The sequence below is a fragment of the Panicum virgatum genome, unplaced genomic scaffold, assembly GCF_016808335.1.
Source record: "Panicum virgatum strain AP13 unplaced genomic scaffold, P.virgatum_v5 scaffold_1806, whole genome shotgun sequence".
NCBI lineage: Eukaryota > Viridiplantae > Streptophyta > Magnoliopsida > Poales > Poaceae > Panicum > Panicum virgatum.
Window position 1 is genome coordinate 88767 of NW_024376278.1, and position 13156 is coordinate 101922.

Consider the following 13156-nt stretch of genomic DNA (forward strand, 5'->3'; position numbering starts at 1 on the left):
GTTTCACACTAGAACATCCATAGTTGCACATCTAGATAGCTTGTCTTAGTTTAATTTTGTGCAAATAATTGGAGCCATAGGTCTAAAGTTTTTAAGTTGCCTAATTCACCACCTCCCCCTCTTAGGCTAGAGCGCGCTACCGGTCCTTCCAGAATCCATCGTCCCCATGTGGTGCCAGTCGGCGCCACTTCCGTGCCCCATTGCGCGGTGCGCCGCAATCCACCACGGTTGTGTCTGCGAGCATCCCCCTTCTCTTTTCTGGGCTACCCCGGCCCAATCCTGCCGTTCCCTTATGGCGGCGGCCAGTGCCCCCTCCCTCCAACACGCCCGCCATTGCATGCATGCTAGGGTTCTGGTCGAAAGCCTAGCCCAGCTCTACACTAGACCAGTGACGATGATCGCCCTCGAGCAGTTTCTCTTCTTGAAGGCGCGCTGAAGAACCTCTTGTGGCCTCCTCTTCTTGGACGCTCAGGTCAAAGTTGTTTTGCTCGGCACAAGACTTGGGCTAAAGCCATGCTAAGCTCATGCTTAGTCAATGATGATTACGTTCTTGGCATCATTTACATTCATGGAGGCATCATCTAAGATCTCCTGTGCCTTGGTGGTGGTGGTGGTGCAGTTTTGCTCTCCTTACTAGTGTATTTATGGTTGCGCCACCGTTCGTCCTTGGACTGGGGTAGGTGGAGATCTCAAGCATCCAGTTAGGGAAGTTTGTGCTCCTGTACCCTGCTAGTTCAAATCCTTCAAAAGTTCGAGGAGGTATAAGATTCTCCAACACCTCTGCATCTATCTTATACTCCGTGGTATCTGCATGATCCCACGAAAGGCTTAGCACCCGGAGGTCTGGATTATCTCGCAGTTTAGCTTTCTCTGCATCTAACGGTTGCTCAACTTTCTCAAGGTGATTGATCTCTAGGTGTTGACAAGACAATTTCCCAATGCTCACAAGACTGCTATGCGGCCCATAATCCACCTCGAGCACATCATGTACACTATGTTCTACTGTCCTGACAAGCAACTGCAGCGCCTCAGAATGGAAGGAGCAACAACATCATCAATATGTGCGTTGTTTCTTGTGTCGACTTCAAACATGGAGAGACTAGTCATGTAGCCAATACCATCTAGCAACTCATTGAGAATCTGCAAGGACTTCATGCACAATACTTGAAGCTGCAAGCTACAAAACAAGGATGGGAGATTTTCAAGCCTTACACAATATGATAATGTATGCCACAGAAATGATAATGTACTATTGGACTGGTTGTAGGGCAGACACAATCACACAAGACACAAGCATGCTTGAATCCCAGAGAAATCAATACTGCTAGTACTACTTTCTTGCAGATTTCTTGTGGGATTCAAATGCATGCTCGTACTTGTACCCAGAGAAGCATTTCTCATAGTATACCAATCAACATGGAACAAACACGCCACCTAGAAGCACACCTCCATTACATTTGCCAGTAATAAATTTCACAAGACACAAGCACATTATCAGTGTTGATATCAGCTATAGGTACATTTGTACATTATCAGTGTTGTTACATTTGCCCAGAAGCACACCATCCAGTTTCAGCAAATATTCCATGTCCATCCCCTCCACATCCTCCAGTCCGCTGACAGCCTGACACCACATCCTCCTCCGCCTCCTTGCTCACTCGTGATGGCCGCCTTTGCCTCCGCCGATAGGTAACCTGATTACCAAGATATATAGCTCCATGATGAGCAAGAGTTGTAATATGCATTGCTTTAGTGAGCTAAGTTTCTGTGGCAATGTAACTCATAGCACCCGCCACCCATATATCTGGGTGATTAAACTTTGCTTGGCACAGTAATAATCTACATGTACTATACCACTGTGCTTCGGTCAACCTCCTCCGTGCCTCTCCTCATCCACCGCTTAGCTAGCATGGCTTCCAAAGGTTCATCAGTATGGTCTTGCTAGATCTTGCACTCTACCTCTGTTTGAGAAGCAATATTTATTTTTGATCTTCAAGTTCCAAGATCAGCAATATGAAGCATTACATTACATAGTTACATGCATGAACAAATCAGAGATTCACTATGCTTTTGGAAGGTTTCTTACCTCTTATTCTCTGACAGGTTGTCCCTGCACGAATCTTGTGCCAACCAACTCTACTTCTGGGATGTGAGAAATCTTGTGGGCATCCTCCCCCTTGCACCTCTCAACCAGTCTTGGACAGCTCCCAATTTCCAGTCTCTTCAAGGCGGTAAGGTTCCGTATGCTTTGAGGCAAAGATGTTAGGTTGGGCGAGCCCCTGATGATTATTTTTTCAAGGGTAATGAGCTACCCCAGCCATTCCGGCAGTATCTCCAGGCTGGGTAGCATCAAATGTAGTCTTCTGAGAGAGGGGAAACATGGAGTGGCCTCTGGGAAGGAGGCTAATGAGCTGTGGAAACCAGTGACACTCAATTCCTCGAGGGTGGCAAGGGGCTGAAGTCGATCCCACTTGTCAGTAGTAAAACTTTTGCTTCTGATTATGGCTTCAAAATGAAGAGTGGAAGATGAAAGCCTCCCAAACCCATGCATTGGTGGTAGCACCTCATCGCCGTAGGTCAAGTCCCAATACATACTTTTGGGGGGATACGGCAGGAACTTCAACTTTGGGCAGTCCCATACATCCAACATGTGCAAATTAGGGATTAAGAAATCATCACCTTCTTCACCTGACCGTGTTGTCCAGCACTCCTCCAAGTTCTTCAATCCATATAATTGAATAACTCGCAACCTTTTGCATGCTCCTTTCTCTCCATAGAATTCCTTTCCGATCTTCCTGATGTTGGGAATTAGGATGATAAGCAACAGCCTGAGATTGGGCAGCATCCCAAGTGGAGGAACAGCATCACATGCTAAATTCATGAGTTTGATACTGGTGAGATACGGAAGATAGGAGGAGATCTCAAGCATCCATTTAGGGAAGTTTGTGCCCATGTAACCTCTTAGTGCGAATCCTTCTAGAGTCCGAGGAGGAATAAGGTTCTCCAACACCTCTGCATCTCTCTTGTTCTCTGTCATATCTTCATGGCCCCAGGAAAGGCATAGCTTCTGGAGGTCAGCATTATCTCTCAGTTTAGCTCTCTCCGCATCTTCCGAATGCTTGACTTTCTCAAGGTGATTAATCCGTAGGTGTTGACAAGCCAATTTCCCAATGCTCACTATACTGCTATGTGGCCCATAACCCACCTCGTTTAGTTCATGTACACTATGTTCTACTACTCAGGTAGCTCATAAAATTTAGAGCATGCTGATAGGTTGAGGAACCGGAGTGCAGAGAGCTCCCCAAATGACACGGGTAACTTATTGAGGCTGCTATTGCCAGATAGGTCCAAATAACAAAGGTTAAGAATGCTACCAATATTATTAGGCAAGGTTTCAAGTGCGCAGTTAGACAGAATTAGTGTCTGCATATTCTGAAGTTTATGGAAGGATTTCGGAAGTGATGTAATTGGCAAGCCCGAGGCATCGAGGTACCTTAGCAGCATCAGTTGATGAATGGAAGATGGCAACGATATGTTGCTGGGGACAGATTTCCCTTGGATGGAACATTCACTTATGTCCAAGACACGCAAATACTTGCATTTAGAGAATGACTTATCTTGAAGCTGCAATCTGTCGCACTCTGTAAAGTGGAGAGATCTAATTTTACTTGGAATTTTTTTCCGATCAATAGACTGCTTCTGATAATTGATAAACTCAATATGTCGGTAATAATTCTTCTCAAGGCTGTTCTGAGTCAATTCTTTGGGATCATTTAGAGCAATTAACTGTTGGCCAAGTATTATCGTTGCAAGATCATAAACCAAATCATGCATCGTCACCTTGTTGGGACCTTCAGCATCCTCTGGAGCATTCTGCAGACAGATCAGTTGTTACTACTGTTAGTAGCGAGAAAGATTATCTTGATGGTAACGAACGAGCTGATTCTTACTCCTAGCTGTTAAACCTTGAGTGAATTTCACAAAATAATAATACTAGCATCGATCTTCTCAGATCTTTTTGCTATCTAGGTGTGTCCGCGTTCTGCTTAGGATGGGTGACTCTAGCCTTGAGCTATTTTAGCTTTTTCTTAGCTCTCCTGCATCATTCAAGAAAAAAAACAATTTTGCACTGATCCTGATAGACCCCAAGATGCTTAAATTGGATTTCTATTTCCACTTTTAGAGAATCTCAAGAAAAAAATGGATACCAACAAGTTTTCTCCCAATATTTTCACTCCACCTGTCCCGCTCTGATTCTCACAAAATTTTCATCGACTGTTGCCCTTGTCGTCCCCTAAGCCAGCAGCACCACAGCATTTTTTTCTCCGTCCTTCACTCATAGGGCTTATTTGCTTTGCCTTGAGACAAACTTGCATAAACCAATAAGCTCCCCTAGGCGTTTGATTTCGAGCGCTTAGAGCTAAGATGCTTGCCAAGCCAAGGGTGTGGCGGCAGGGCATAAACCAAACAACTCCGATATACATCGCATACCAAATAGACACCCACAATAGCATGTGGGGGCTTTTGTCTATGTGCCTATTTTTCCTCTCTATATGATCCATTCGGTTTAGGTATACAAAACATTTTAATGTTTCCTTAATGCTTTGTTTAATATGATTGTTTTATTTTTCTCGTTTATATCTTGTAGTATTTTTACATATATTATGGTACGATTCATCTAAAGTTCTTAGACACATCCCAGCTTGTTTGGATCTTTTTGCTACCATCGAATTCTTTTAATTCTTTTACTACAAACTTGCACACCCCTCCTACATATTTGGGAAAAAGGTCATTCTTTTCCATCTCAGATAATGTTCGCTAGGGTCCTCATTGCCATTGAGGTTCTTGGGTTTTTATGTTTCCAAAACGAGCTTGAGGTTCTTGAGTTATCACTAGAGTATATTGGTTTTAATTCTTTCATCATGTTACAATTAAACATTTCAATCAGAATATTAATGTGATTATTTCCTTCAATCTTCTGATAGTGTCTTTCTTTCTAACTAACAAACAATCATCTATTGAGAAAATAAAAAAACGATTCATAGCCTGAATGTTCAGAATTCTGTGATTCATTAGTCGCCATTCGATGAAGTAAACGAAAATTTAGCCATAGCTGGTCAATTTTTAACAATAAAAATCAGTTATTATGACTCTAGTTAGTTATATTAAGTAAATATCCCAACTTAACATTCCCAAAAAAATTTGGGCGATTGGCACATTAGATGCTCATATAGTTCAGGATGCTTTCTTTTCTTTTACTGAAATACTATGGAGAAGTGGCAAAATAGTTCGTGTGTTCATTGTGTTTCCATGGATGTGGATTCCAGTGATAACTGTGGGTAAGACCACCATGCCACTCAATTTATTGTTAAATAAGTACTAACATAGATCTGTTGACAATCTTGGAGTTTAACATCGGTAGCATTGCATCATGCAGAATGAATGAACGGATGGAAAAGAGATTATTCTACTGACCTGAGAAGTCTTGGAAATTTGAAGAAAAGACATCCCCAACAAATAGTCGACACAGTGTTTGCCATCGATGATTGATTGAATATATCCAAGGGCTCTCCATTGCTGGATGAGGTTGTCACTAGCGATAGTAAAGCCCTTGGCGTAAACTGCACAATATGTGAAGCACAACTTGAACTTTAACGGCATGTAGTAATAGCTCAACATGAGGCCCTCCAAAGGCTCTTGCAACAAAGTATTTTCTTCCATACCCAAAATAATCTTCTTGTCCCTTATATCTTCCCATGCCTCTGTAGACTTATGTTGGGATAACAAAAATCCAAGAGATCATGCTAGTAGTGGTAGACCTGCACACTTCTTGGCGATTTGTTTACCAATTGGTTCTAATCCACATAGATCCTCACCTTGCCAGAATGGTGTTTGTCGCATCACATTCCAACAGTCATCATCTGATAAAATGCTTAAATTGATTTGGTCACTCTTGCGCACAGGGCGGATTATTCCTTGACTAGCTAGAGCACCAATATCCAATTTATCCATGACATGTTGCATTCGTGTAGTTAATATGATCTTGCTTCCCTTCCTACCATATTGCAGCATATGCTTTAGTTTTTCCAAATTATCCACACCTTCCTCCCACATATCATCAAGAACAATCAAATACTTTTTGGTAGGGAGCATACTTTTCAACATTTCAGTAATGGACTGCAAATTGCCATCTTTTAGGGCGATGTACCATTTGCTTGGCTCAATACTGGTACTCCTACTCACTGTTGATATGATTATTTCCCCAATTCTTTGTAGATCAAACTTCTTAGACGCATAGACCCATACCCGTAGATCAAAGGTTTTGGTTCTATTATAAAAAAAAATTGATTGGGCTAGTGTGTCTTCCCCAGGCCACCAAGTCCAACAATAGGAATGATTGAGACAACCTCATCAGTTTCACTTTTCAGTAATTTGATTAACTTTTCCTTTTCAGTATCCCTTCCTACCATTCTAATAATGTCGATGCCCCCATTGGTGGGTGAAATAATAGCTTGATTTCTAGCCACCTCATCAGCCCACATTGATGTATCTTGGGGCACCAGATCAAGGGTCCCACAACCCTCTCTCTATGTTGGTTAAAACTTCCTTTACCTTCTTCATCTTGTGAGCTAATGTAAACCGCAACAGGAATGGATTGTAGGATGAAAAGAATAGCTTAATCTGTAAGAGAAAAAGATAAACCATAAATAAAATTTTGTTGCACATGTGTTTTGTTTTGTATTGTAGTACTTGAATATATTCCTGTGGTATATCAACGGCTGAACAAAACAAGTTGTAGAAGAAAACATATTACATGTTTGTTGAGAAATAAATTATAATATATTGGTTGGTCACTATAATGACAAGCACAACAAGTGCAATGGCACCCAACAAACACTCAGCCATTCAATTTCACACCAAATTAAGAGACAGTTTATGAACTCAACTGATGATGATACCTATGTTGTATAAAATTTAGAAACTCAACTTCGAACTTGAAATAAGTTAGTTGAAACAAAAAAAATCTAATGTCCAGCCAAACAAGTATAAGTTCATGTGAAATTTTTGTGTACCAATAAAGTTAACCTTCTAATCATTTCACTTGCTGCACATTTTGTATTCTGTATTTTATTTCTAAACCAAGGATTATGTGGTCTGTTTGTGGGTCTAGGACAATTTATGGCCCAAGTTGCCAGGTGAAGCCCATAAACACACCTCATGGATACCGCTTTGAGGGCCAAGTTCGTGGGCAGCCCAAGTCTAGTGAACAAAAATGCATCCTGCAGGTATGGCTGCTCTCCACCTCTTTGTTTTTTTACTTATATTGTAATACCAAGCTACTCCACTTCACACTCTGTTCACTTTCAGAATAAAATACAGGCAAGGAGGAGCCAGGCATATCATGCTATGCATGGGTTAACACATACTCTTCGAAATTATGTGGCCTCAAATGAACTGGAGTAAGGAGATGTCACCAACTTATTTGTTCTCTTCTTTCTTGCCCGAGTTTTTAAAATAAAGTTTTCGGTTTTGTAAACTGATAAAGTGTTGTTGGCATTGTAGAGTGTTTCGGCTTATTGATATTCCATATTTCTAACACAGATGACACTAAAAGGTGACGTTTATGTTCCTGAACTGAGTAGGTCAGTGCTCAAAGTTGTAGATGGTGTTTCAAAAAAAAGGCTGTAGAACTTGGTATTAAATTTTCATTTAATAGTAGTCCTGAGTATAGTTTTACTCTAGGAAATTTTGTTCACAGACACTGTTCAAACATGGAATTGGATGATACACACCGCCCAATCGACAATTTGCCCAGTACCATTATAAAGCCATGGTTCGTTGTTGCTAGACACCACACACAATAAATTTTTCATTTTTATGGTTTGGGAGAGAGAAAGATGCGTGCATAGACCATATTGCCCTTCTAAGTTATCTTCTACCTCTAGACTCCACCTTTCTCTCTTATCTCCATCTTTGTTTCCAATTCTCCATCGATCCATCAAGCAACTAGCAAAGGCCAAGCAACGTGTACTTACTCGGTACTCATCCATGGCGGAGCCATGGCCTGCCGCATCACCACCGTCATCTGATGCAGCGACAACAGAGCTGGAGCTGCCAGGGTTTCCATTAAATCCGTCATCTGCTTGGGTTCTTCCTAAAGTAGGTGGCCCAAGTTCGACATCATCCCCATGGTGCACCTGTATCGCCAGGACCCTTGGAAGCTCCCAGGCCTGGCGCACATCGACGAGCAGGAGTCGTACTTCTTCGTGCCCTCCCCCCCCCGCCCCGCCCGACACACCATCGACGGCAGCGGCCGGCGCATTTGGATACTATGCGCCTCCCTACCTGCTACCCATGCAGCGGCGGCCTCAACATCACCAACGGCGGTAGCGAAGGCGGACGCACCATTTGCGATGACAATGGTCGCCTCCGACCATGAATCCAACCAGCTGCGACCTCTATGATGCCCCTACCCTTACTAATGGTGGTGGTCCCTGTTCCTTTTCAGATTCGGACATAGATGGAGCAACCCTGGCAGTAGCGCATCACACCCACACGTATGATGCCCGACAGCTATGGCTCATCCCACCCCACACGGACGTCACTCCAGAGACTTCGTGCCCTGGCTTCATGTCCCGTCTTCGTGACACCTTCGACCAATTCCTGCTACTATTCATGGGGGTGTGTGTTGCCTGCTGGTTCCTACTACCGTCTGTGGGGAGTACGGTGGGGCAAGTGGGGTTGGGGACAGGAGCGGCGATGCACAGTGTAGAGCTAAGGGAATGGAGGAGAGAGAAGTGTGGAATCTAGAGGTAGAAGACGACTTGTAGGGGGCAATGTGGTCTATTCACGCGTCTTTCTCTCTACCGAACCATGAAAATAAATATTTTATTGCATGCGGTGTCCAGCAGCAAAGAACCACCATTTCATAATGGTACTGGCCAAATTATCATTTTGGCGGTGTGCATCGGCCAATTCCACGATTGAACGGTGTCCGTGAGCAAAATTTGCCTTTTACTTTTGGGAGATGTCATTTCATTGCTGATTTATTCATGTATAAGGTTACCACACTCAAAGAATGATTACTCACTACGTGTTTCTGTGATTCTATCACTTATTTTTGAAATAAAGGCAGGAGATCTGTCACTCAGTTCAGATGAAAGAATTGTAGGTACAAGAAGGGTAGCCGAACATGGTACCAACACGGGGCACACAAAGGGTTGAATCACCCACATGACGTGGAAGAGCACAAAACTGTCATGAGTCCAGCGACATCCCATGGCAGACTCTAGACGATCCTAACGAAGACAGGCAGATGGTCTGAAGCGAAAGGCCGCAACAGGTCATCATTGCCGAGCTCAATATGAAGAACAGCTTTGACTTCCAATTTTGAACCTCTGCCCCGCCCCCTGCTTTTGCCGACCTCCAAAACGACAGTCAACGAAAAAAGGGGGTTCGGCTCATATCATCGTTGTCGAGCCACATCCACTGATGTAGCAGCTCTGACTTCATGCTGCAAGTCCCCCCTCCACATGCATACCGGGTGCCGAGAAGCGAAGAGCATCAACCGGCTGTCTCTGCCGTCGTCGTTCCCTGACATCCCATAGGAACCCTTCCAGAGGGGCATCGACACACCGGCTGCATGCAGCAGCTACAAAGATGCATCACCGCCACCCCCTCCGGCCAGGCACACGGAACCGGGCCTTGCCTTGCCTCGCGCAACACACCACCGTACAGTGAAGCCATTGCCGGCCATCCTTGCAAACCCTGGTACCCGCAGCTAAGAAGGCTAGCCACCGCCAGCCACCGTCGGTCGAGCGATCCCCGCCACCGTGGGCGCCGCCCCTAGCCCAACGGACCTGGCCATGAGAATGGAGAACCTGGCACTCCAGGCCTGCGCAGCCGCCCCGACCATTGCCGACACCACCAGCGCTACCCCCGACCAGGGGGTGCTGGATCCGGCTGACCGGGCACCTGATCTAGCCACCCAAGCCCTAGAGCAGCCCAGGCCAGCCCCGCCAGCGCAGCCACGCGAAGAGGAGGTGGGACTGTTGGAACAGCTCAGGAACACGTGTTCTGCCCGCTCTCAATCTGATTCGCTCGCTCTCGCTCTCGCACGCACCGGCGGACCGAGGAAGAAGATGAACAGCCGGTATCTTGGCCTCTCTGTATTACATTGAACTCGACACTCCGAAGCACACGAAGTACATGGACTTTTGTAGGCAAGGGACGCATCAGGAGCTCTCCTCCACGTCCTTCACTCCTGCAGGACCTGCTCAGCCTTGCCCAGGGAGCCACTTGCTCGCTCCGGACGTGGCGGCCTTCTCCGCACAGACTGGCGCTTACAGCCACTACTCCTAACAACTCCAAGACTCGATCAACACAGCAGCTAGCGCACTTCCGCACAATCTGCACCTAGACCTGGACGGCAACAACCTTGCCAACCTACTGGACCCGAGCTCGCCGAACGAGCTCAACACGCGCACAGCACGACACAAACGTAGGCACGCCAGAAACATACCTATGGCGTGTTTATTCTAAAAATCTCCCCCTACACATGACTCCCCCTAACCTACGACGTCGCCGCCCATCCTAACGTACAGGACTCCGGCTCTTCATAGACCATAGCAGGGAGCACACCTTCTTTGTCTCCGGGGCCGCCGCACACTCGCCGTTGCCTCAATGCTGCTGCTCCCATCGTCGTTGTCATCCCACGGCTGCCGCTACGGCCTCCAGACGTGATGCCAACCAAGCAGCATGCCTCCGCGCGAACGCCGTGGCCTTCTTCTCCCTCTCTGGCGACGCACGCCACCGCTTCATCCCTATGTCGCACGCCACTGCTCCCCGGCCAGAACGACGCCCCGCCTTACCAAGACAGGAACAATGCGCGATCCACTGTCTAACCGCAATGCCTAGCCTTGCGTCGCCACGGGCTCCCTCACGTGCACCGACACACGGCCCGGCGACCTTCAGCGCGCAGCCACGTACAGGCCACCGTGAGCACTCCTCCGGGCGTCGCATCGCCGCCGTCCGTGCGTTCCTTGCCGCTGCGCCGAGCCACCACTGCCTCGTCGGCCGCGCTGCCGGTCGCGTGCCACACCCGCGCCGAGCATCACGAGCGCGCCCTGCCGCAGCCCTCCCAGCCGCCTCGCGCCGCCACTCACGCCGTGCGCCGCGCTTGTGCCTGCGCCCATGAGCCACCACCGGCGACCCCGCAGCACGTCGCGCCCACGCCCTGCTACGCGCCCCAGCCCGCAGCTCCGCTGGCCGCCGCACCAAGGCAGCCTCAGCGCCGCACGTGTCCACAGGCCGACACATGGCCCGGAGCTTCACGCATCACAGCCGTCAGCGAGCACCACCGGTACTCCTCGGTCGAGGGGAACGGATCCCCCAACTATCTAACCTTGCTCTTGATACCAATTGTTGGAACTGCGTAGGAACACGTGTTCTGCCTGCTCTCACTCTGATTCGCTCACTCTCACTCTCGCACGCGCCGGCGAACCAAGGAATAAGATGAACAATAATTTCGACGACGATCACTGCGGAGCCACTGCTCCTGTATCTTGGCCTCTCTGCCTATTGCCGTTGTCACCCAATATTTTGTAACGCTTACATGTACAGTGCCTCTTCATTCTTTTTGTTCCAGGTTCCAGCTTCAGATGGGTCTATCTACATTTTCTAAAGCAAACAAAGTTTGCACCCTACGTTATTGTAATGGTATATAGAATTAGTTTTCAATTATACTTGGCGATAAAAATATTTAGTTTTGTCAGACTGCTTGGTAATGACTCCATTCTAATTTTATGAAGAATCTTCATGCTCAGGGCACTCCGTAGGCTGGATATAACTGCCTGAATATCTTCTTTCCTTCTCCCATTTCTACTAAATATTATATTTTGGAAAGGAGTCATTTGCAATTGCAGCTATAGACTCCCACCTCTGCGGCTCTGCCCTTAGTCAATTGACTCTGATGACGTGAGTGCAGTCCTAAATAAAAGTTGGTGCCGCTGTTGAAATGGAGGCAACTATGAACTTAGTACGACTGATTTCAGAATCAATTGCCTCAACGATTCATGTTTACCAAAATAATATCACGGTCCTGCTTGAGTTGCCTATGCACGGGCATTTTATTTTTGCCAGGTTAAAACAAGGCCTAATTTAAATGTTGTTATGGCTAAATTGATACACTCAATTTTTATTTTAACAATGAGACCACACTATCAATTTTAAATTCACAGATATGATGTAACGCGTTCGCAACTTTTATTTTAAAATTAAGGATTAGCAAGGTTCCGCTTCTCTTCCCCAGCAGCATTCTAAAGCTTATTAATTTGGGAGTGATCAGATGGGCAAATATCAGTTAAAAGCATATAAGTGGAACCGAGAGTTTTAAAAATGGGACAACCCTCACTTCGGAAAAAGAAGAAAAAATGAAAATTAACTAGGAATATTGAAGTTTAGCATCTGTACCTTGGGTTGGTCCTGCTTAATGAGTTCAATAGCGTCGAACTCATCCAGCAAGTCCTCAATGTCGTAGGCTGCAGCCTTGAAATCCTTCATCCAAACCCGCATGATCTCTCGTCTCTCTCCTTCATCCTGGCCCTCCCTCCGGTCAGCATGGCGCATCAAAGCTTGCAGCATCACCATGGTCCTCTTCTAGCCATCCACGTCGTCCTTGAATCTCCACAACAGGGTAGCCTCATCCCAGACAAGCTCGGCAAGCTTGCTGGCCATCAGCCCGCCAACGGCGCTTGCCATCTCGTGGCCGGCGCCGACCAGAACAACTCACAAGGGATGCTGGCTGCTGCAGTGTATGTGGGAGCTTCTTGGGTGGAGGATTGGTGCTCCCCATGTTAATCCAACACCCTGCATATAAGGTTGTCTTTGGCACCTACTGAGCAGCTTTGCATCGATACCTTGAGTGTACTCTGCACACGGTCCTTTATTCAGTACATTGACACCACGCAAAGTAGTGTACTCTGCACACGGTCCTTTATTCAGTACATTGACACCACGCAAAGTTACATGTATGAATAGATGTCACACCCGGTTTTAAAAACAAAACCGAATACATAACTATATGTATACTAGGATCAAGTTTCATACATATAGTAGTGACTTCATAAGTGAATAATCAGTAACAGTATCACGAAAA

At 46.1% G+C, this 13156-nt stretch overlaps 2 protein-coding genes across 2 annotated transcripts; both read right to left on the minus strand.

The window, feature by feature from the left end:
• Positions 1–1435: 1435 nt before the first annotated feature.
• Positions 1436–3085, minus strand: LOC120694033. The gene is made up of 3 exons (XM_039977214.1): positions 2087–3085; positions 1855–1961; positions 1436–1694 (listed from the first exon to the last, which is right to left on the minus strand). The coding sequence occupies exon 1, from the start codon at positions 3035–3037 to the stop codon at positions 2309–2311; it is 729 nt and encodes a 242-aa protein (XP_039833148.1). The 5' UTR covers positions 3038–3085; the 3' UTR covers positions 1436–1694; positions 1855–1961; positions 2087–2308.
• Positions 3086–3217: 132 nt separating this feature from the next.
• LOC120694032 (putative disease resistance RPP13-like protein 1) lies at positions 3218–12824 on the minus strand. The gene is made up of 3 exons (XM_039977213.1): positions 12472–12824; positions 5476–6681; positions 3218–3873 (listed from the first exon to the last, which is right to left on the minus strand). The coding sequence occupies exons 2-3, from the start codon at positions 5719–5721 to the stop codon at positions 3235–3237; spliced, it is 885 nt and encodes a 294-aa protein (XP_039833147.1). The 5' UTR covers positions 5722–6681; positions 12472–12824; the 3' UTR covers positions 3218–3234.
• Positions 12825–13156: the final 332 nt, after the last annotated feature.